The 24,951-nt window shown below is 39.1% G+C and overlaps 2 protein-coding genes across 2 annotated transcripts; both read right to left on the bottom strand.

Annotated features, from left to right (window-relative positions):
- Window positions 1-9,166: 9,166 nt before the first annotated feature.
- LOC116205666 (lignin-forming anionic peroxidase-like) lies at window positions 9,167-10,306 on the bottom strand (the record flags this gene model as incomplete). Its single annotated transcript, XM_031538299.1, has 3 exons — window positions 9,167-9,555; window positions 9,651-9,993; window positions 10,103-10,306. Coding segments are annotated over 3 exons (936 nt in total), but the record flags the coding sequence as incomplete, so codon positions are not given.
- A 5,449-nt stretch (window positions 10,307-15,755) lies between these two features.
- Window positions 15,756-17,277, bottom strand: LOC116203187 (lignin-forming anionic peroxidase-like). Its single transcript, XM_031534850.1, has 2 exons — window positions 16,597-17,277; window positions 15,756-16,371 (listed from the first exon to the last, which is right to left on the bottom strand). The coding sequence occupies exons 1-2, from the start codon at window positions 17,153-17,155 to the stop codon at window positions 15,986-15,988; spliced, it is 945 nt and encodes a 314-aa protein (XP_031390710.1). The 5' UTR covers window positions 17,156-17,277; the 3' UTR covers window positions 15,756-15,985.
- Window positions 17,278-24,951: the final 7,674 nt, after the last annotated feature.

The following is a 24,951-nucleotide window of genomic DNA, read 5'->3' on the forward strand; positions in this document are numbered from 1 at the left end:
GGGACCGCATGAATAGGATTCCATATGCGTCAGCTATTGGATCCATCATGTATGCTATGTTATGCACTCGATCAGATGTCTCGTATGCTTTGAGTATGACGAGTCGATACCAATCAGATCCAGGTGAAAGACACTGGATTGCAGTAAAGAACATCCTTAAGTACTTACGAAGGACTAAGGAGATGTTTTTGGTATATGGAGGCGAAGAAGAGCTCGTTGTAAGAGGTTACACCGATGCTAGTTTCCAGACCGATAAGGACGACAGTAGATCGCAGTCAGGGTATGTGTTCTGCCTGAATGGAGGTGCTGTGAGTTGGAAGAGTTCCAAACAGGAGACAGTAGCCGATTCTACCACAGAGGCCGAGTATATTGCTGCCTCTAACGCTGCAAAAGAGGCCGTTTGGATCAAGAAGTTCGTGACAGAACTTGTTGTGGTTCCTAGCATCGCAGACCCAGTGGATCTCTATTGTGACAACAATGGAGCCATTGCGCAAGCTAAGGAACCCAGGTCTCACCAGCGATCCAAACATATACTCAGACGCTTCCATCTCATTCGCGAGATTATTGACAGAGGAGATGTGAAGATATGCAGAATACCAACAGATGAGAATCTCGCAGATCCACTTACGAAGCCTCTTGTGCAGCGCAAGCACGAGGCTCACACTAGATCTATTGGCATTAGACAGATGCCAGATTGGCTCTAGTGCAAGTGGGAGATTGTTGGGAATTGGTGTATGCCCTAGAGGCAATCTATAATCAGTTCTGTAATATGATATCTATTTCATTATATTACGAGGCATATCTGTTATTGTGTAGATTGCGCTAAATATGATTTTACACAATAATGTCCTTGGAATAGTAGGTTCAATAGGCATGAGATCCTATAATTAATGAACATTATTCCTAAATGTCCATAGTCAAAGTATTATCGTTAATTAGGACAACGATAATACGGTTAGACTAGTGTGAGTGTTGATTGATGACCAAGTCTCATAGGTCATGGATATGGAGATATCAAATCACACCACATGTATACATTAAGAGTAATGTGTATTGGACTGATCCACCATGAGATTGCTACATGGGTTGTTACGTGACTGTCATTAGCATATCTCAAAGTGACTATAGTGTAATGGTCCTTTGACTTGAGGTCACCATAGATTCCTACATGTAATGTCATATACTTTGATACTGTCAAACGCCACTGTAACAGGATGGTTATAAAGACAGTTATTGGGTATACTACAGAGCATGGAGAGGAATGTGAGTGATCAAGATAGGATTTGTCCCTCCTACGAAACGGGAGCGATATCTCACGGCCACTTGGTGGTTAAGTCTAAAAGTGTATGCATACCCAAATGAGTCGATATAACGATATCGAGCTCATTTGTTCTGATAGACTTAACCGGTAAACCAAGAAAAAGAGATATTGAGCCATACAAGGATGTCATCGACCATGCCTTGGGCTCAATAGAGATATAGAGGACAAAGGGATTATATTACACGGTAACGTAGGTCACGAGGTTCGTCGAGAAATTGACTTTCCGATTACTTGAGTAATATTGATGCATTGCTAGATGCCGCTCACTGTTTGTAATATTGAAATAGAGATTTCGATATTACTATCAACGTAATTGGGAACCTACAGGGTCACACACTACGACTAAATTGACGAGATATTTTGAAACAAATAAAATCGTCTAATAGAGATTAGATGATTTAGGTGCGACCAATTAATCGGATATTTAATGAGATTAAATTTACCGATTAATTAGACCCGATTTATTTGATTTAATGGTGTGCTAAGTGGCTATTTTTTATTGAACCACTTGGAGTCTATTATATGGTAACACATGGGCCAATTGTATAATGACACTTAACCATGCACTTGGCTCTTGAGATTCTTAATTTCTCTTATCCCACATCGGTAGGACAAGCAAGTTGCCCCCATCCCCAAGCCTATATATATGTGTATATATATGGCAGTAAGTATGGGTAATAGTGTATGCATATATATGTGATATATATGTATGCATAAATATATATATATGCTTATATATAAAAGCGCACACATATTATATATATATGCTAATATATATATGTACGTGCATATATGTGTGCATATAAAATATATATAATTTAGGTTGAATTGTTCAACTCAAATTAGGTCCATTAGTCTAAAAAATTTCGGGTGTCGCATCGGTGTTTCTTTCGAGTGTTGGTCGCTAGCACCGCCGATCTCGAAAACTCGTCGACAAAGTCGGTGTGGATTCCAGTAGAGGCGTCACGCGTGGGACGCTCGGTCGACAACTTTAAATATTCCAGGTACGTTTTTATTTACTCTTATTCTTCTAGTAGGTTTTGGAATTAGTTTCACGGGTAGGAAATTTTGAATTTCTGTTCCTTTTCGCTTCCGCTGCGCCCCGTGGAACTAGCAGTAGTGGCATCTGATGGAGAGACTTACATCATTTGTGATGAAGCCTATGTGAATTTCACATGTCAGGACTCTACCTGGGTTGCAGATACAGGTGCCTCGTTTCATGTCACTCCTCATCGGGATTTCTTCTCATCTTACACTACCGGGGACTATGGTTATGTGAGAATGGGAAATGGACAGTCATGCAAGATTGTCGGTATTGGTGATGTCTGTCTAGAGACCGAGCTTGGCTGCAAGTTGTTTTTGAAGAAGGTGAGGCATGTTCCAGAAATTTGCCTTAACCTAATCTCGACGGGTCAACTTGATGATGAAGGCTACAGTAATGAATTCAGCAATGGGAGATGGAAGCTCTCCAAGGGTTCGTTGATTGTGGCACGGGGTCAGAAGACCGACACTCTCTACAGGCTGCTTGCCAAACACAATTCCGGTCAGGTTAATGTTGCTGAGGATTATCCTATCGAGCTATGGCATAGGAGACTTGGGCATATCAGCGAGAAAAGTATTCAAATTCTTGCTAGAAAGCAGTCTTTGCCCGTTAAAGGTATGCACTTGAGCACTTGTGATCACTGTTTAGCTGGTAAGCAGAGGAGAGTTTCTTTTGTTAGAAGTCGTCCCTCTATATGCCATCATATACTTGATCTTGTGCATACAGATGTTTGTTTTATGTCGGATAGATCTCTTGGTGGTGCTCTCTATTTTGTGACATTTATAGATGATCACACCAGGAAAGTTTGGGCTTACCCTATGAGAACTAAAGATCAGGTGACTGAGATTTTCAAGAACTTCCATGTAGCAGTGGAAAGAGAAACAGGCATGAAGCTGAAATGTGTCAGAGCTGATAATGGTGGTGAATATAGAGGTCCTTTCGAGAACTATTGCAGGACTCACGGTATCAAACTTGAGAAGACGGTACCGAAGACACCACAACAGAACGGGCTTGCAGAGAGGATGAACCGCACAATTGTTGAGAGAGTTCGTTGTATGCTTTCTCAAGCGAAACTGTCTAAGCCTTTCTGGGGCGAGGCAATGAGGTCAGCGGTTGATCTTATTAATCTTACACCGTCAGTTGCACTTGATGGAGATGTACCCCAGCAGGTGTGGACCGGCAAGAAAGTATCATACAAGCATCTCAGAGTATTCGGGTGCAGGGCATCTGTTCACATTCCTCGAGATGAAAGATCAAAACTTGATGCCAAGGCAAAACAGTGCATCTTCTTGGGTTATGCACATGAAGAGTTCGGGTACAGGCTTTGGGACCCTGATAGCAAGAAGATCATCAGGAGCAGGGATGTTGTCTTCTTTGAGGACCAGACAATCGAGGATTTGCAAAAGTTAGAGAAGGCCAGTGTAGGCAATCCTCACGAGATCTCTATTCCTGTACCGGTTGATGTAGAGCATCCAATGGAAGAGGTACCTGGTGAGTATGAAGAAACCACGACTGGGGGTGAGATTCCTCAGGTAGATGATGATGTGACTACGGATGATACAGGCTCGCAGTTACAGTTAGAGCCTGCAGATCTACCTAGACAATCTGATAGAATAAGACGACCATCTACAAGATATCCGCCTCATGAGTATGTGCTACTGACTGACGGGGGAGAACCTGAGTGCTATGATGAAGCTGTGGCACATGAGCACAAGGAGCACTGGTTGAAGGCGATGAATGAGGAGATGAACTCCTTGTCTGAAAATCACACGTATGACCTAGTGAAGCTACCGCAACGTAAGAGAGCATTGAAGAACAAATGGGTCTACAGGTTGAAGACAGAGAACTCGCGACCTCGATACAAAGCTCGACTGGTAGTGAAAGGTTTCAACCAGAAGAAAGGAGTTGACTTCGAGGAGATCTTCTCGCCCGTTGTCAAGATGTCATCGATCCGAGTTGTTCTCGCACTGGCAGCTAGTCTGAACTTGGAGATCGAGCAGCTCGATGTAAAAACAGCTTTCCTGCATGGTGACTTGGAGGAAGAAATATATATGGAGCAGCCTGAAGGATTCCGAGTTAAAGGTAAGGAGCATTTGGTGTGCAGGCTGAGGAAGAGCTTGTATGGGCTTAAGCAAGCACCTCGGCAGTGGTACAAAAAGTTTGACTCTTTCATGTTGAGCCATGGCTACACACGGACAACTTCAGATCATTGTGTGTTCGTGAAACAATTCTCGGATGGTGATTTTATCATTTTACTGTTATATGTGGATGATATGTTGCTTGTCGGTCATGATATGAGCAAGATTGCAGAGTTGAAGAAAAAGCTCAGCAAGTCCTTTGCCATGAAGGATTTGGGACCGGCAAAGCAGATCCTTGGGATGCATATTTCTCGTGACAGATCAAGTGGAAAACTTTGGCTTTCTCAAGAGAAGTACATCGAGAAGATTTTGGATCGGTTCAACATGGGTAATGCTAAACCAGTTTCATCACCACTTGCTTCTCATTTCAAACTTAGCTCGAAGCAATGTCCTACAAGTGAGAAGGAGAAAGAAGAGATGAAGAAAGTTCCTTACTCATCAGTTGTAGGAAGTTTGATGTATGCCATGGTCTGTACAAGACCAGATATCGCTCATTCTGTTGGTGTGGTTAGTCGTTTTCTCTCCAATCCGGGGAAAGAGCATTGGAATGCAGTTAAGTGGATTCTGAGGTATCTCAGAGGAACATCCAAGGTGTGTTTACACTTTGGCACTGGTAAGCCGGAGTTAGTGGGCTACACGGATGCAGATATGGCAGGAGATATCGATTCCCGGAAATCCACTTCGGGATACTTGATGACTTTTGCAGGGGGAGCTATCTCATGGCAATCAAGGCTTCAAAAGTGCATCGCTTTGTCTACAACGGAAGCCGAATACATTGCGGTGACCGAAGGTTGCAAGAAGATGTTGTGGTTGCAAAAGTTTTTGCAGGAGTTGAGCTTGAAGCAAGAAAGGTATGTTCTACACTGTGATAGTCAAAGCGCCATTCATCTTTGCAAGAATCCCACTTTCCATTCGAGGTCGAAGCATATCGATATCAAGTTTCATTGGATTAGAGATGTGTTGGAGTCCAAGCTGGTGAAGCTAGACAAAGTGCACACCGATGAGAATGGAGCTGATATGATGACAAAACCTCTCGCTAGGGAGAAACTTCATGTTTGCCGAAATATAGCCGGTATGCTTGAAGCCTCCAAATAGTCGGGAGGGGGAGTTTGTTGGGTATCCCTCCAATTTGGAGGAAGTTGGGCTCAAATTGTATTGGGCTTTTATCGGGCCTTAATAAGCCCAAGAACCCATTTTATTAGGGTTTTTGTTTCAGCAAATCAGCTGAGGTATAAATAGCAGCAGAACAGCTGCAGATTAGGGTAGAGCGGCAGAAGTGCAGCAGCATAGCAGCACAAAACCAGGGAAGAGCAGACAGCAGAATTCGAAGAGCAGGGGCAGCGCGCAGCTGGAGATCAAACCTCGATTGGGACATCAAACGAACTCCGATTGGGACGAAATTTTGACAGCAGCTTCACAACACGTGGGGCTAACTTCTGAACGGTCAGAATTTCTATTCGAGCTCTGTAGGTGCTGTTTCAGCTGATTTTGTGAACCACCCGGTGTGGGTGACGAATTTAGTATTTGGGTGATCCAAGAGAGTGTTTCTCTTGAGTTTGGTGATCCAAGGGTTTACCCTTGATGAAAGACATTGTATAATCTTCATAGTGGATCGTTGATTCGGAGTTGGTCCCGTGGTTTTTCCCCACATTGGGGTTTTCCACGTAAAATTCTTTGTGTTGTTTTACTTTACTGCTTGTTGGTTGATTTGATTAGTTCCTATCTCGATTACACTAGAAGGGGAGGAAGATTAATCGCTGCGTTATTATTTGGTTGAGTACATCCCTAACCTCAACAAGAAGGAACTTGAGGAAGCTTCGAAGTCCCTTCGGACCGAGACTGGGGTTGACTAAATGAGTTCACCACCCACCCCAGTTGAAACCTGGAACGGGGAACAAGAGAGGGTGGACTCCGAACGCCGGGAAGCTTCGGACTTGCGGGAAAAATGGCAAGATAACGGCTGGGAGGTGTCTCAATCTGCGACCAGCAACTTGGAAGAGCTCGAGAAGGGTTTGGACAGTAGCTCCAGGCAAGCTCGGCAATTTACAGGCGGCAAGGAGTGGCACAGCAGCCCCGAGCGCAATCCGCACAGCGACCAGGAGCTCGGGGGTAGTTCCAGGAGGCCCAGCAGCCCCGGAAGTCCAAGGAGGATCCCAGAAATCAGTAGCACTCTGGTAATGACCTGCAAAGAGAGAACTAAAGGAGAAGAGAAGAGTCCAAGTTGCCGGTTCGGGGAGGACGGATGAGGTGGTGGCTGTGGTGTTCAAACAAAGGCGGGAAAGGAACTGAATGGCGTGGAAACTAGCAGAGGAAGGGGGCTGTGAAACAAGAAGGTGATGAAATGAAAATGGTCAGGGGAATGAAGGAGTTGCGAGGCTGTGACGAGAGGGAAGAAAGGGCCGGAAGTGAGCTGGATAGAATGGTCAACTGAGGGAGAGGTGCGTAGGCTGTGAGCTAAGGGATGGAAAGGGTCCAGAGAGCTTGGTTGAATGGGGATGGAGATGAGGGGGCAAGGCTTCTTCTGAGGAAACGGCTGGTGTAGTCCAGGGAAGTCAGTGAACAGAGAGGGCTCCAGGAGTTGAGAAAAAAGCAAGAGAGAGTTCGTGAGAGTTGAACAGAGGGAGAGCTTGGGTGAGGAGAGAAGCCGAGAGGGAGGGAAGTTGTCAGAGTCGGGGCTGGTCTGTGCTCGTCTCTGATGGGATCTTCCGTGTAGCAGGTGAAGAGAAGAAGGAGGAGGTGAGGTCCAGCAGGCTCGGGTGGTTAGAACAGAAGAAGAAAGGAAGGAAAAAGGGCGCCTGGTCAGTTGCTCGACTGAAAAGCCGAGAAGGAGGAGGAGGCTGCAGACGATAGGAGCACTCGGTCAGAGCATGGGTGGTTTTTTGTAGGCTCGGGCCTTGTCGAGAGGGACGAGAAGAAGAAGAGGAAAAGAAGGTTGTCGGTGATGATGACTGATGCATGGAGCAGTTCAGCCGAGAGCATGGGCACCTCCAGCCTGCTGAAGAACCAGAGATCAGACCAGAAAGCCGAAAGACAACAAAAAGAGGAAAAATGGTTAGCTCTGATGGGGTGGGTGCCTCGAAGAAGAAGAAGGGAAACATAAAAGAAGAAAAGAAAATGGCAGAGAAGAGAGGTGGGTGTGGGGTCGGCCAAGTCCACTTGGGGTCGACCCCAATCTGCCAGGTTATTGATTTTATTTATTTAATTGACTCTGACTTTTTTTTTTTACTCGTACACGCGTCAATAGGTAAAATTCAATTTATCAAAATCCGTTGGCATTTTCGGAATGAAAACTTTGAAATTGAGAAATTCAAAAAATGATCGGCTTCATGAGAATTCCAATTTGCATCGATGGAAATCGAATCTCGATAAAAATCGATATCGAACCTCTGATACATGTCGATCGTATTTTCGAGTTTCTCGTCTTTTTAAACGAATATTTGAAAAATAATCTGAAAATACTGTTGTGTTCAGAAAAATTCAAGGATCAATATTATGTGAAAAAATATATTTCAATTTCGAGTATCGTCCCGAATTTTGAAGAGAATCCAAAGTGATGCACGTAGGGCCTGAAATTCCCGTCTTTCCAATTGGATATCCGAAAATAATCCGGGACCACCATTGTATTAAAAAAAATTCAGGGATAGATATTATGCACAATTTTTTTTTTCAGTTTCGAGTTTTGTTCCAGATCTTGAAAATTGAAGTTGATGCTCATAAAGTCCGAAAATGTTCCGTAAAGTTTTTTTTTCCTGAAAAATGTAAAACTGAAGTTAATTTAAGAAAATCCTTTGATTTCAAAAGTCGTGAATCAGGCGTTTAATCAAGAATACTTCCCTTCGATGGATGATAGAAATGACGATTTTGCCTTTACTCCTCTTGACCGTGATAGGTTGTCGGTTTTGCATTCTTATCGCGCTATGATTTTCCGTGTCGATCTCGAGGTAGTCAGGTTGACATGGCCGACCCCATGGTGAATAGTAACATGATAATTATTCGACAATTTTCTGTTACGATTCAAGGGTTGTCATTAGGATTGTCGTCGATAATTTCTCCTGGAACTTGTGGACCAAAACGGGATACTGACAGGAGACTTGCGTATCGGGTATTAAATATCCCGAATTACAAAAATCAAATGGATATTTAACTAATTGATTAACAATAACATCCATATGAATGAGCTTTACTGGAAATTCATCTACTTAAACTTATAATTAGAACGAAATAAGAAGGAATTGATGAATACGACACAATTTTCAGTACATTTGAGTATGTGAATAGATATTGAAAAGGAGACTCGCGCATGGAGTATTTGCTTTGTTTGTTTATGGAGTACAATTTACTTCAAGTAATGTCATTTTACTTTTTCTTTAATTCAACAACACAATTATTACTATTTTATCTTTTTCTTTAATATAATAATAAATTATCTCATATACTTTTTCTTAACAAAGTAATCAATATTTTTATTTATTTCAACTATTAATTACTTTTCTCACAATTCAACAAAGTAATTATTATTATTATTATTATTATTATTATTATTATCTTCTTTCTCAATTCAATAATAAATTTTCATGCATATTTTTTAAAACAATTATTACAACTCAACTTAAATATATATAAATATTTGTCGTGAGATAATCTCTTCTGAAGTTGAAGGCCACCTTAATTAGCTTCACTGCAGATTTTCCTTATCTGCCCTTGCGAACCGGTAAGAGGTTCAATATCTCCCATCCTGATCATGGCAGCCGCGAAGTCAGACTTGAATTTTGTTGGGTTCTTGATGCACTTTGACACAATACTGTGTGTCGATCTACCACAGAATAGCACCTGATCTGATGGCAGGAGCCCCTTCTTATGCATCAGGTTTTTGAAGTAGCTGTTATCGAATGAGTTGGGAGTCACCAGGTCGAGTGGTGCTAGGTTTGAGTCACCCCCGCTCGCTGGGCATGATCTCTTGCGGGCGCTGGCGAACCCAGTGTCGATGTTGGTCCCGTTGGAGTAGATTCGGTCACGGAATGTGAGGCACTGCGCTTGTCCAAGCGTGTGGGCGCCTGTCCAAATGAGGGACACATAGTTTGACATCATTAGAAAATTTTTTATGAAACATGCATGTATTAATAGTACCTATGCGTTTGTCTTCTCCTACCTGATAGTGCAACCATGTCCCTGACACTGAGTCCTTTCCTATGGAAGTGGGAGATGAGGATTTCGAGGCTGGAGTTGGGGGACGGAAGGTCGGTTGTCCGAGCACGGTTTCCGTTGGTGGAGTCCCTCCGACCTAGCTTGACAGTCCAAGAAGGCCCCCCGACCGCAACCGAAGCATCTCGAGCTGCTACAGCTAGTATGTCCGCACACGAGACTATGCCTGGGCATACCTTCTCTACTTGGGACTTTGCACTGTCGATGACTTCATATCCCCGGACAGAGTTGTTGTTTGGTTTCGCCTCCCTTTCTCCTCCATCTTTCAGCAAGATTGATGCATCACATCCCTGCAATATTATTTTTTAGACATGGGTCCAGTGAGCGATCGTAACACGATGTCACTTTTTTATTAATTATTAATCTGCAGTACACATGTATTTACAAGGGTACACTGACCTGAACGAAGCAATCGTGGAAGTGAAGGCGGATGAGAGAAGCGGCCATCCTACGTTCTTTCGAGATGGCCGACCTGATGGCGGTTCTTATGGTGCTGAGTGCTTTCGGGCACGTCCGGTGGTAGAAAGTCGAAGAGAGTGGTGCCTGGCACGACGTACTCGTGCGGATCACAAGCAATAATAAGATGAAATGGATGCCTGATGATCACTTAGCTGATGCTCGAAAAGGAGTAGTTTCATCCTGTGATTAAGAATATTACCACTTAATTTGCAATAATATGTCTTCAATATGATTAATCACCATTGCTATAACTACGGGCATCTTTTATATCCAAATATATATTACATGATGGTCCTACTATATAGAAGCACTCCACCTAATTAATTTTCCATATTGTGATTAAATTTTGGTGTACATACATATGTACTCACTTCTCAGCAAACAATTCATTCATTTCTTTTTTTCCAAAAGAAAAGGGTTGAAACCGAACTAATTCATCCTTTTTTTAAAATAGTAGGAAGTGAAGTATAGATATTTATTTATTTATTTTGCTAATTGTACTTGATATTGAGAGAATTTTCTAATTGTACATGAATTTACTAAATGCAAGTGAAGTATAGATATTTATTTATTTATTTTGGTTAGCATATGAATAAATAAATAAATTTAAGCTCGTACTGGTCGAGCTTGGCTGCTTTCAAAGATCTGATTATGACCGACCACGGACAACTAATGATTAAAAATTAGATAAGATAATTGAGATTCTCTACTGCAAATTGTATAATTTAAAATTCAACCTGAGAAGACTTGATTCTTCCTGACATTATACAAACTGAACCCTTCGGCAATTCGTAATTTAATTAGATTTTGATCGGTGCATGAATAACAATTAATTTCTTTTCGGTTACTAAAGAAGCTCAAGGCCTATACAATGAAAGAGAAATCCTAAATAACTAATAAATGGACACGGATAGTTCCACTAAGTATCGAACATGCGACCTCTAGGTCAACAGGCGAGTACATGCACCATTACGTTGCACCCTTTTTTGATGAGTAACAATTAATTAAAAATAATCGAGAGAGAACAAACTCTTGTCTAACTGATCAAAGATCGGCTTATGCGCATGCAACACGAGCTTTCAGTTTCACTCCATACGTCATTTGCGGTTTGTATATATCAATTGGAACAATATATCAAATTAATCATTAATTATACTTTGCTGTGAATTTTGAGTATTAATTCTGGTTTCTGTAAACAAACCGGTTATAGTTTACAAGAGATTCAATAACTTAGCGAAAGCAACAACATCTTCTAACGGTACGGAATGTGCTATGCATCCAGGCACCAAATACCACGTCCATCTCACTGCTTAATTAAGTTGTTGATCGATGTGCAGTCAATGAATAAAACAAATATAATTCTAAATATTCATTCTTTATGGGTAAAAGTGACTTATGAACAAGTTTGACATATTTTCACATAAGATGGCGCTCTAGATCAGATAAGAGCAGTAGGAAAGATTTGAATTATTGGTATATGCCAAAAAACATAAGATATATATTAAATATATTTTAAATAAAACTGTCTATGAAAAAGAATGTATGTTTACATTAAATCGAATATATGCTTATTACAAACGAGGGGTATGAGTGTATAAAATAGAAGAGATATAAATTAAATATAGGAATCTTGATTTTTCATATCGAGAGACATATATACAACAAAGGTCCCTTCTTGAAATAGAAAATATATGTAAGATCAAATGACGCGATTAATATTATATGATTGCACCATATTTTTGTTCAAAGGTGTTAAGACAGATAAAGGAACTGCAATCCCAATTTTCACTTTTCACTGGGATCCTAACAGCCGACGGGAGGTCTGATTTAGGCATTGGTTGGTGGCATTGATCTACTACTATGCGCTTATTTATTGTTCGGATTTTTTTTTTCACCCTTAATTTCTGTTTGTAATTTGCCTTGAAGGATCCCTGTAATGTCTGTTTCTGTTGTACTTTTTTCTTTTAGCATTTATACCAGTTTTTTATTAATGATAAAATGCTCATTGTTTATATCAGCTTTTCAATAATAATGAGGGACCTCCCCTGTAACAAGAAAAAAAATGAGCTACCGTTGTGTTTAAATGTATTTTTGATTAAAATCCGCACGAATCGGATTAATCATGAAACTCTGGTTAAAACTCGGATTTGATTTCCATACGGTCGGGAACTAAGGCTTTTATCGAATGGTCCATCAATGGCTGGCTTGACGGCCTAAAACCACAAATTTAAAGCATTCGGCAAGATTTCAATTAACTCAATATTTCCACATATGGGATAATCGAGATGTTTCACTTGGCTAAGTAAATCACTCGACTTTTTTAAAATAAATTGCACGAACCGATCAATAATATGTAATCGCGTCGATAGTTCAAGAACTGTTAGTCATGTCCTTTTAAAACTCACAGTTTCAAAAGCACCGAGACACATGACACGCGTAACGTGGATATCTAGAGAGTACTCGTATATTTTGACTTGAGTCTGGGCTCGATTTGAGGCAGCTCAAGTCGGGGCGCATGAGTTATTCTTAGACCACTTCCGGGTGTAGCAATCGGTTTCTTGGCTCTCTCGGGGTCCTCACGACCCAGGTAGATCTAAGGGATTGGTCGACACCGGCTACTGACTTTCGATAGTCCATGTCACGTGGTATCGATTTTTCACACACACACACATGTTTTTCGGTTTAAAGGCATGATCACCAGTTCTCGATTTGCCGACACCCTATGCATTGGGATGACTGAAACATACCGAATGAGGAAAAGGACGGGCACCTGTCAAGGTGCGATTATCATTCATACACCCTCCCTTTTCTGTCTGTATGTTTTTGTTACCTTGATGTAAATTCGGGAACTTAGGGAATTGGATTAGAGGCACGAGCATGGATGGCCCGTGAAAGGTTGTCCGGTCTCTCATGGGATATGTGCAGAGATCTTGGCACCCTCGTGGTGTTTCGTGCCCCAATTTCCCTAAGTTTGTGCTTAGAATGGGTCACAATAAGAAAAAAGAATTAATCTCAAACTCGACTTGATCAGACACGGGCAAAAAGTCACGAAACATAACAATTTAAAAGCGACGCACACATTTGAGATTTGATTACAGACGTCATTTCCGTCAGATTCCTTTAAATATTGCCTAATGTAACATATCCTCCCAGGGTGATCCATGACCGATCAACATTGATTACATCATCCAATTTGTCTGTTTAGTGTAAAAACTTGTCTGTCAAGCAACCCCGGTTCATAATTTGTTAATCACGTAAATCCGGCGATAATACACAATTTGTCTGTTTTCTTCTGTCTTGATCTGCTTTTTATTTGTTTCGTTTGTTTTCATGTAGTCCGAGCTCGTGCCAATAAGATACGATGCACATGGGGTCCAACGCCCCTTTACTGTCGATCACGGGATAGATTTGAAAAAAAAAACTGCGGGATAGATTTGGAAAAAAATGTAAACCATGAAATATTTTAGATCATTTTAAAAGTTATGACAGATTTGAAAGAAAAGTGAAACAATGAGATATATGGGGTAAAAATCCCTTTTTTATTTGATTTTGTGTAAAACTTGAAATTAATCATTAAAAAGATTTTATTGTGTTAAGAAGGTAGTATGTTTTTCAAAAATCAAAATAGTTGTTATAAAAAAGGTTATATAAGTTTGCTAAAACAAACATATACAACTCAAAGGATAAAAACATCACGAAAAAAAGTTAATTGATCATATATAGAATTTTCAAATTAATTGTGACCCTATAAAAGAAAAAAAATTTACATATCACTACGAACATAATCTCATATATAAAATAAAATTAAAAATTAAAAATAAAGATGACAAAACACTACCTTAGAAAGAGGATAAAACAATTTTCTATTTTAATTACTAAGCTTAATTGATGTAAGTGATAAATCTATATTAACAATTAACTTAAATATTATTATTATAACAACTCATTTGACCACGTTACTATAATAAGCAACTTAATCTAACTTTTAAAAAGTTTTAAAAATTACTATTTGAAAATTACAATTACTAATCGAAAATAATTTTAATGAGAAAATTGGAGTTTCAAAATTTAATAATTATAATAAGAACTCACATAGAGATATATAAAAAGGAACCTTTTTTCCGTTACAAGATTATGAGAATATTATTACATTAACCATGTATCCTGAAATGAAATATATGAATGATATTGAAAACTTTTAATTTTATTAGATCAATACTTGTATTTCATATACAAAATTGATGATCATGTTAGAATGCTAAGATTAATATTATATATAACTTATTATATTATAAACTAGATGAAAATCTGCACGTTGCGTGGACGATTATTAAGGAATTTAATGATAGAAATCTTGAAATATCAAAACTTATTTGTATTGTTAATTAAAACTGAAATAAATATTTTATTAAAAATCAATATCGAAAAAATTAGTTTGAAAAATAAATTAGTTTTAAAAAATCATTCTACAAATTAAAATTCAGCCAGAGAATAAGAATAAATAAATAAAAGTATTGAAAGTTAATGGATAAAATATTTCTATTAAATTATGAAATAAGAATAAAAAAAATATTCAAGGTATATAAATTAGAAAAGTCATACCGTTATAGAAACAACATCCATAATGGAACTCGAATAAAAATCATGTTAAAATGATCAATATCGAAACAGTTATTCTCGATTAAAGTTCATTCAACAAATCAAAGTTCAATCAAGAAAAAGAAAATTTTGGAGAAGATTATTAAAACAATCAAAATATCAAAGCAAATGTTTGAAATTTGCATTATAAAATTCTATCCTTGAATCAAACTTCAGCAATGAAAAAGAACAATTTGGAGAAGAAAGTAAAAAAGAAATTTGGAATTATATATAGAATATTGTTCTCCTTTAACCGATTCTTGGCGAGGCATAAGACTATATACAAACACAGAGGTTCAATTGTTAAAAAACGACAATTATATATTTAATATATTTAATCTATAAATACTAACCATTATAATCTATATACATTTAATTGAAGGAGCATATATATATATATATGACATCTATATATATTTTGTTGCGGCAGTTATATCTTTATATTATATATATATATAGCAATGCAAATTATTGCGATGCCCTTATTGGGCTATATTCTATTATAATCTAAATGTTGAGAGATGTATATATATAATCTATATACGCTATTGCATATTTTGTTCCATTGTATATATTATGTATGTCTCATGTCACATTTTAAACCCTTATATGTATTTCGTTGTGCCTTATACATAAAATTTATATATTTAGTACATAATTAATTAATTGAATTTCCCTAATAAGAATAAAAAAATTCCTTGGTATAAGTGATTTCCTACGTGACAACGTGAGAGAGCTTCGTTTTTTATTTTTGATGATGTGGCGGCGTGAGAATTTGGCTCATGCTTTGTTTTTATATATATATAGATGCTTAGATACAATACAAAATACATATATATAGCTAAAAATAGCTTGTGTATTGCATGAGACAATTAGTTGCAAAATTACTATTAAATCGTAAAACTTACCCTAATTGTAATTAAAAATTACTTTGATTTCAGATGACAAGCTAGAATTCCATTAATTATGGTTATTAGTTTCCCCAATAACAAAACGAACAGGTTGTTAATTAATTGACTACAATTGACCTCCATAAATTTGATGATGGAAAGGCATTATGCATACACTGTGGAAGAACAAAGGAATGAATACAATAAAAATTGACAAACACTCACTTTTCTGCACGAAGTTTTGCATAAGTTTCTGGAAATTAAGAAGATGTAAAGTTTCGTATTAAATGCCGGACTAATTAACAGCGCTGCAGATCCTCCTTATTTGCCCTTGTGAACCAGTAAGAGGTTCAATATCTGCCATTTTGATCATGGCGGCTGCGAAGTCGGCCTTAAACTTTGCCGGGGCCTTGCTGTACTCTGACACGAAACTGTCTGTCGACCCGCCGTTGAACAGCACCTGATCTGACGTTAGGAGCCCCTTCTTCTGCATCAGGTTTTTGAAGTAGTTGTTGTCGAACGAGTTGGGAGTCACTAGGTCGAGTGGGGCCAAGTTAGAGTCACCCCCGCTCGCTGGGCATTTCCTCCTACGGGTGCTGGCGAACCCAGCATCAATGGTCCCATTGGCGTAGATTCGGTCACGGAATGTGAAGCACTGTGCTTGTCCGAGTGTGTGAGCACCTGTCCAAATTAATATAGTTCATAGTTAGACCATGATCATAGAAGTTTATCTACTTAATTGGGCCTTAGAGTTCGGGTTGGGTTTGGGATATGATTATTAACATTGCTGTAGAGTCGGTCCAATAGCGTCGCTAACATATACAAAAATTCTCTATATTTATCTGTTTTAATTTTTGGATCGAATTGGTCCATTATAAATTCAAATTTATGAGAAATTTATCTTACCTGAGAGAGCAACCATGTCTCTAGCACTGAGTCCCTTCTTGGCGAAGGCACCAATGAGGGTCTCAAGGTCGGCACCGAAGAACGGAAGGTCAGTTAGAGCCTGAGACGGGTTTCCAGTGGTGGAGTCCCTCCGCCCAAGCTTGACAGTCCAAGAAGGCCCCCCGACCATGACCGAAGCATCTCGGGCTGCTACGGTTAGTACATCCGCACACGACACCACGCCTGGGCATATCTTCTCTACTTGCGACTTTGCATTGTCAATGACTTCGTATCCCCGGGCGGAGTTCTGGTTCGGCGCGGCTTCCCTTTCACCTCCATCTTTCAGCAGTATCGATGCATCGCATCCCTGAACAAAGCAGTCATGGAAGTGGAGGCGGATGAGAGAGGCAGCCATCCTGCGTTCCCTAGAGATGGCCGTCCTGATGGCAGTTCTAATAGTGCTGAGCGCATTAGGGCACGTCTTGTCATAGAACACGGAAGAGAGCTGTGCATGGCACGACGTACTCAAGCCAATGACAAGCATTACTAGGATGAAATGGAAAGTTCCGGTAATTGCCATAGCTGATCGTAGATGTATTCGTAAACTTGTTGAAGTTAGGCAAATGGCTAGAGAGAGTACAAAAGGCTTGAAGACGAAGGAATAAGAAGAAGAAGAAGAAGAAGAAGAAGGCTGAGGGAGTGTTGGATATGATTGAGCAAAGCAAGATCTTTGTCTATTTATAAGCGCAATTTCCCTGTCTCTGATCTTGACTTTATTATATATTTTTTTTAACCCATGCAAACGCGTAGTCAACTTCTATATATATTACATATGTAATATTATATTAGCAAGCGGGGGTTCTCCAATTGAAACGGTCAACATTGTACCACATATATATATATATATATATATATATAGTCCTGTGAATGTGTAGGCTTATGATATATTTTAACATATCCCTTTTGAAAGTCAAAAGCACATACAACGTAAACGCATGCACGTGAAGAGATTGTTATCGATACTCTCTCGGATCCCTTCCGAGGTTCTTGTGAAGATATTGTTACTGGATCGATATTACTCTCAATCACTTCCGGGGTAACCATGCATATACAACTTTTGAACTAATGACGAAGTCTGCCTCTCGATAGCAAGGCTTGATTATTTTGACTGTAAAAGAAAGAGAATAACGATTGTCATTATGCTTACTAAGAGATATACATAGACTGATCGATGAACCGGTCATGCAAGGATCGAGTATCCGACAATATATACTGCAGCATTAATGACAGTACAGTGCAAGGAATTTCCTGGAACGACTACTAGTCATGGACAAGCATGCCTAGCCTATCACATAGATCGCTTCACCTAAGACCAAGTAATCTCGTGCCTGTAATTAATCGTGCTTTGTAACCAAAAATCAAACTTAATTAGTTTATTCACACAAATGATAATTTCTTTTTTTTTGTTTTCTTTTTTTTGCCGGAAATGATCATTTGATAGAATGATGATTTCTATCAATTCTCTTCGACATTTGACTTGAGTAAGATTAGTTCGGGATTATAATGATCGCGATGTCTGATGAAGGACAAAGCAAGCAAACGTAGAGCCCGGAAATTTCTATCAATTTTTATTTTTGGGTTTAAAATGTGTTATGAGATGAAGGTCAAAATGTTTTGCCCTTAAGAATAGTCAAAGTGCCCCATTAACTGGCATGCATTTGCCCGAAAACGAATTGTTCCTCTTCGGAGAAGAAGTCTCTCCTTTCTGACATTTGACAAAATTAACCTAACCCGATCGGCGCACAACTTGTGGCCCAGCCATGCCTTGCAGCTGACAACTTTGATGGAACGATGGATATGAAATCTTTCTTCTTCCGAGTCAACAAAAAGAAAAAGTCTTTTGCTCGGGCGCTTAATTTGATTAGCTGTAATCGATGTTGTCTTTCATATTCGGCCGCGATATAACTAACAAGCAAATTTCATTTTGTGAGAATTTGCTAGCTTTGTTGTACATGAATTTACTAAATGCTAGTGAAGAATAGAATTCTTTTTTCCCCCCTCGTTAGCGTATTAATTTCTTTAATTTCTTGGTTTACACTTTAAGTTATCATGTTATATATTACACGCAAAATGCCCGGTCCTCTATGTATCATAAATTACTAATTAAAGGGTCATTTCCGTTTCCCAAAGAGGGAGTTAGCAGACATTTTGGCTAATCAATTAAATGATCTTCTTGAAAATCGCTGTCACGCATTTGCGAATATAGTAATGGATATTATACTTATCGTACTCGTCGAGCTTGGCTGCTTTCAAAGATCTGATTATGACCGACCGCGGTAAGCTAATTATTAAAAAATTAGATAAGATAATTGAGATCCTCTACTGCAATTTGTATTTATTACGAATAAATATTCGTAATAGTATTATATAAAAAATCAATCTGAGAAGACTTAATTCTGTTGACATTATACAAACTGAACCCTTCGGCGATTAATAATTTAATTAGATTTTGATATATTAATCGGTGCACAAGTAACAGTTAATTAACAAATGATCGAGAGACTTCATTCTCTGCTCTAACTAATCAAAGATTGGTCGATGTGCATGCGACACAAGCAATCAAGTTTCACTCGATACGTCATCTGTGGTTTCATCTGTATGCTAGGCCTCTTGTATCAATCGGAACAACATATGAAATTAATCATGATACCTATGTTGTGAATTTTGAGCATTTCCGTTTTTCCCAAATAAACCGATCGATTATAGTTTACATGAGATTCAATAACTTACCGAAATCAACAACATTTTGCAACCGTACGGAATGTGCTAGCATCCAGGCACCAAATACCGCGTCCATCTCATTGCGTAATATAATTAAGTTATTGATCGATGTGCAGTCAATGTATAAATAAATATAATTCTAAATATTCATTCTTTATGGGTAAAAGAGTCTTATGAATAAGTTTGACATATTATCACACAAGATGACGCGCTAGATCAGACAAGAACAGTAGTAAGAATTTGAATTATTGGTATATGCCAAAAAATGCAAGATACATATTAAATATATTTTAAATAAAATTGTATATGAAAAAGAATGTATGTTTACGGTAAATCGAATATATGCTTATTACAAACGAGACGTATGAGTGTATAAAATAGAAGAGATATAAATTAAATATAGGAATCTTGATTTTTCATATCGAGAGACATATATACACCAAAGGTCCCTTCTCGAAATAGAATATATATGTAAGATCAAATGACGCGGTTAATATTATATGATTGCACCATATTTTTGTTCAAAGGTGTTGAGACAGATAAAGGAACTGCAATCCCATTTTTCACTTTTAACTGGGATCCTAGCAGTCGATGGGAGGTCTGATTTAGGCATTGGTTTGTGGCATTGATCTACTACTATGCGCTTATTTATTGTTCGGATGTCTTTTTTTTTTACCCTTAATTTCTGTTGTAATTTGCCATGAAAGATCCCTCTAACGTCTGTTTCTGTTGTACTTTTTTTTTAGCTTTTATACCAGTTTTTTAGTAATGATAAAATGCTCATTATTTATATCAGCTTTTCAGTAATAATAAAATTCTCTTAACTTACGAGGAAGAAAAAATGAAGGGCCTCTCTTATAACAAAAGAAAAATGAGGGACCTCCCTTGTAACAAAAAAAAAATCAGCACGTACAATATTTATTTATTTATATATCTCATAGGCGAACATTTGTTGTAATTCCATGCTGAAGGAGCAACATAATCTTTCATATTTGGAAACTGTAGAAACGGGAATAACATCTAATCTACTCTTGAAATTTCCTGAGACTGTTAAAGAATCATCTTAGCTGGGAGGAAAAGGTCCATATGGCATTTGTTCCCTTTGTGCTTGAAATTATGAATATAGAAGAATTATTATATGGGCACCGGTAGTCCCACTGAGTATCGAACCTCAAACCTCCTAGTTATCAGGCGAGAACATGCGCTACTATGGTACACCCTCTTTGATAAATATTACTTAATATTGATTTAGATGTTTACCTATACTCTATGAATAGCCAATTATATTTATGTCTCTCGCTCGCTGTAATGAGAACGTATTAATTAAGGTAATGTTATCGGGGGACTAAATACTCAACAGTTTCTGATGGATTAAGCAAACATACAACATGAGTTGGTTTCAAGCGCCAGTTCAGTATTGGTTTGTATTAAATAAAGTCTTAGATTGTGAATGAATAGAAAATTAATGATTGAGGGAGTTATATCCTTGAGTAATCAACCTGATTTAGACTGAATTAATTGAAACTCTCATTGAGATTTCGGATATTTACTAGGCGCATACAGAAGAAAAGCAAGCAAACGCGTGTAGCAGAAGAATATTCTACAAAAGTGTTTGTGTCAGATGATCGATGATGAAGTCGAAATTAATGTCTCGCTCAAAGAAAATTCAAAATGTTTAAAGTGCGTTTGGATTGCGAGTTGAGTTGAGTTGAGTTGAGTTTTTATTTTAATTGGTATGTAATGATTGTATTGTTGAATTATGAGAAAAAGTGTGAAAAAGTAATAAATAATTGAGAGAAAATAATGATTAAGTAATTATTGTATTGTTGAATTGTGAAAAAGTAATTAATAGTTGAGAGAATTTAATATTAAAAATTGAATTGAATGATTAAAAATATTTTTTAAAAAAAGTAATGATTATGATGTTGAATTGAAAATAAGTGGAATTGAGTTGAGTTCAACATTGTTTATAATCAATTGGCATTTATGACAGGAAAGAAATGTTCCTCTTCCGAGAATAGGTCCTTTTTTTTTTGGTCTGACATTTTGACAAAACTTGGCAAAACTTGCAGCCTACCAACGCCATCCAAATCTTTTATCTTCAATTCTTTCTCTCTCTCTCTCTCTCTCTATATATATATATATAATAAATCTATTTAATCTACAAATGATGAAATAAAGATACAATTACGCACTAATTGAGAGATGTTAATTGCATATTGAGTCAATCAAAGTAGTCTAATTTTATTAATTGATTTTGTATAGAATTTGAAATTAATCATTAATTAATCAGCAATGGGAGATGGAAGCTCTCCAAGGGTTCGTTGATTGTGGCACGGGGTCAGAAGACCGACACTCTCTACAGGCTGCTTGCCAAACACAATTCCGGTCAGGTTAATGTTGCTGAGGATTATCCTATCGAGCTATGGCATAGGAGACTTAGGCATATCAGCGAGAAAGGTATTCAAATTCTTGCTAGAAAGCAGTCTTTGCCCGTTAAAGGTATGCACTTGAGCACTTGTGATCACTGTTTAGCTGGTAAGCAGAGGAGAGTTTCTTTTGTTAGAAGTCGTCCCTCTATATGCCATCATATACTTGATCTTGTGCATACAGATGTTTGTTTTATGTCGGATAGATCTCTTGGTGGTGCTCTCTATTTTGTGACATTTATAGATGATCACACCAGGAAAGTTTGGGCTTACCCTATGAGAACTAAAGATCAGGTGACTGAGATTTTCAAGAACTTCCATGTAGCAGTGGAAAGAGAAACAGGCATGAAGCTGAAATGTGTCAGAGCTGATAATGGTGGTGAATATAGAGGTCCTTTCGAGAACTATTGCAGGACTCACGGTATCAAACTTGAGAAGACGGTACCGAAGACACCACAACAGAACGGGCTTGCAGAGAGGATGAACCGCACAATTGTTGAGAGAGTTCGTTGTATGCTTTCTCAAGCGAAACTGTCTAAGCCTTTCTGGGGCGAGGCAATGAGGTCAGCGGTTGATCTTATTAATCTTACACCGTCAGTTGCACTTGATGGAGATGTACCCCAGCAGGTGTGGACCGGCAAGAAAGTATCATATAAGCATCTCAGAGTATTCGGGTGCAGGGCATCTGTTCACATTCCTCGAGATGAAAGATCAAAACTTGATGCCAAGGCAAAACAGTGCATCTTCTTGGGTTATGCACATGAAGAGTTCGGGTACAGGCTTTGGGACCCTGATAGCAAGAAGATCATCAGGAGCAGGGATGTTGTCTTCTTTGAGGACCAGACAATCGAGGATTTGCAAAAGTTAGAGAAGGCCAGTGTAGGCAATCCTCACGAGATCTCTATTCCTGTACCGGTTGATGTAGAGCATCCAATGGAAGAGGTACCTGGTGAGTATGAAGAAACCACGACTGGGGGTGAGATTCCTCAGGTAGATGATGATGTGACTACGGATGATACAGGCTCGCAGTTACAGTTAGAGCCTGCAGATCTACCTAGACAATCTGATAGAATAAGACGACCATCTACAAGATATCCGCCTCATGAGTATGTGCTACTGACTGACGGGGGAGAACCTGAGTGCTATGATGAAGCTGTGGCACATGAGCACAAGGAGCACTGGTTGAAGGCGATGAATGAGGAGATGAACTCCTTGTCTGAAAATCACACGTATGACCTAGTGAAGCTACCGCAACGTAAGAGAGCATTGAAGAACAAATGGGTCTACAGGTTGAAGACAGAGAACTCGCGACCTCGATACAAAGCTCGACTGGTAGTGAAAGGTTTCAACCAGAAGAAAGGAGTTGACTTCGAGGAGATCTTCTCGCCCGTTGTCAAGATGTCATCGATCCGAGTTGTTCTCGCACTGGCAGCTAGTCTGAACTTGGAGATCGAGCAGCTCGATGTAAAAACAGCTTTCCTGCATGGTGACTTGGAGGAAGAAATATATATGGAGCAGCCTGAAGGATTCCGAGTTAAAGGTAAGGAGCATTTGGTGTGCAGGCTGAGGAAGAGCTTGTATGGGCTTAAGCAAGCACCTCGGCAGTGTACAAAAAGTTTGACTCTTTCATGTTGAGCCATGGCTACACACGGACAACTTCAGATCATTGTGTGTTCGTGAAACAATTCTCGGATGGTGATTTTATCATTTTACTGTTATATGTGGATGATATGTTGCTTGTCGGTCATGATATGAGCAAGATTGCAGAGTTGAAGAAAAAGCTCAGCAAGTCCTTTGCCATGAAGGATTTGGGACCGGCAAAGCAGATCCTTGGGATGCATATTTCTCGTGACAGATCAAGTGGAAAACTTTGGCTTTCTCAAGAGAAGTACATCGAGAAGATTTTGGATCGGTTCAACATGGGTAATGCTAAACCAGTTTCATCACCACTTGCTTCTCATTTCAAACTTAGCTCGAAGCAATGTCCTACAAGTGAGAAGGAGAAAGAAGAGATGAAGAAAGTTCCTTACTCATCAGTTGTAGGAAGTTTGATGTATGCCATGGTCTGTACAAGACCAGATATCGCTCATTCTGTTGGTGTGGTTAGTCGTTTTCTCTCCAATCCGGGGAAAGAGCATTGGAATGCAGTTAAGTGGATTCTGAGGTATCTCAGAGGAACATCCAAGGTGTGTTTACACTTTGGCACTGGTAAGCCGGAGTTAGTGGGCTACACGGATGCAGATATGGCAGGAGATATCGATTCCCGGAAATCCACTTCGGGATACTTGATGACTTTTGCAGGGGGAGCTATCTCATGGCAATCAAGGCTTCAAAAGTGCATCGCTTTGTCTACAACGGAAGCCGAATACATTGCGGTGACCGAAGGTTGCAAGGAGATGTTGTGGTTGCAAAAGTTTTTGCAGGAGTTGAGCTTGAAGCAAGAAAGGTATGTTCTACACTGTGATAGTCAAAGCGCCATTCATCTTTGCAAGAATCCCACTTTCCATTCGAGGTCGAAGCATATCGATATCAAGTTTCATTGGATTAGAGATGTGTTGGAGTCCAAGCTGGTGAAGCTAGACAAAGTGCACACCGATGAGAATGGAGCTGATATGATGACAAAACCTCTCGCTAGGGAGAAACTTCATGTTTGCCGAAATATAGCCGGTATGCTTGAAGCCTCCAAATAGTCGGGAGGGGGAGTTTGTTGGGTATCCCTCCAATTTGGAGGAAGTTGGGCTCAAATTGTATTGGGCTTTTATCGGGCCTTAATAAGCCCAAGAACCCATTTTATTAGGGTTTTGTTTCAGCAAATCAGCTGAGGTATAAATAGCAGCAGAACAGCTGCAGATTAGGGTAGAGCGGCAGAAGTGCAGCAGCATAGCAGCACAAAACCAGGGAAGAGCAGACAGCAGAATTCGAAGAGCAGGGGCAGCGCGCAGCTGGAGATCAAACCTCGATCGGGACATCAAACGAACTCCGATTGGGACGAAATTTTGACAGCAGCTTCACAACACGTGGGGCTAACTTCTGAACGGTCAGAATTTCTATTCGAGCTCTGTAGGTGCTGTTTCAGCTGATTTTGTGAACCACCCGGTGTGGGTGACGAATTTAGTATTTGGGTGATCCAAGAGAGTGTTTCTCTTGAGTTTGGTGATCCAAGGGT

This window comes from Punica granatum, chromosome 4, assembly GCF_007655135.1.
Source record: "Punica granatum isolate Tunisia-2019 chromosome 4, ASM765513v2, whole genome shotgun sequence".
NCBI classification, from domain to species: Eukaryota; Viridiplantae; Streptophyta; class Magnoliopsida; order Myrtales; family Lythraceae; genus Punica; species Punica granatum.

Coding starts and splice junctions, on each gene's coding strand:
- LOC116203187 (XM_031534850.1), bottom strand. CDS start 17,155: ATGGCAATTACCGGAACTTTCCATTTCATCCTAGTAATGCTTGTCATT. Junction 16,372..16,596: donor AGACATGGTTGCTCTCTCAG/GTAAGATAAATT, acceptor TAATTTGGACAG/GTGCTCACACACTCGGACAA.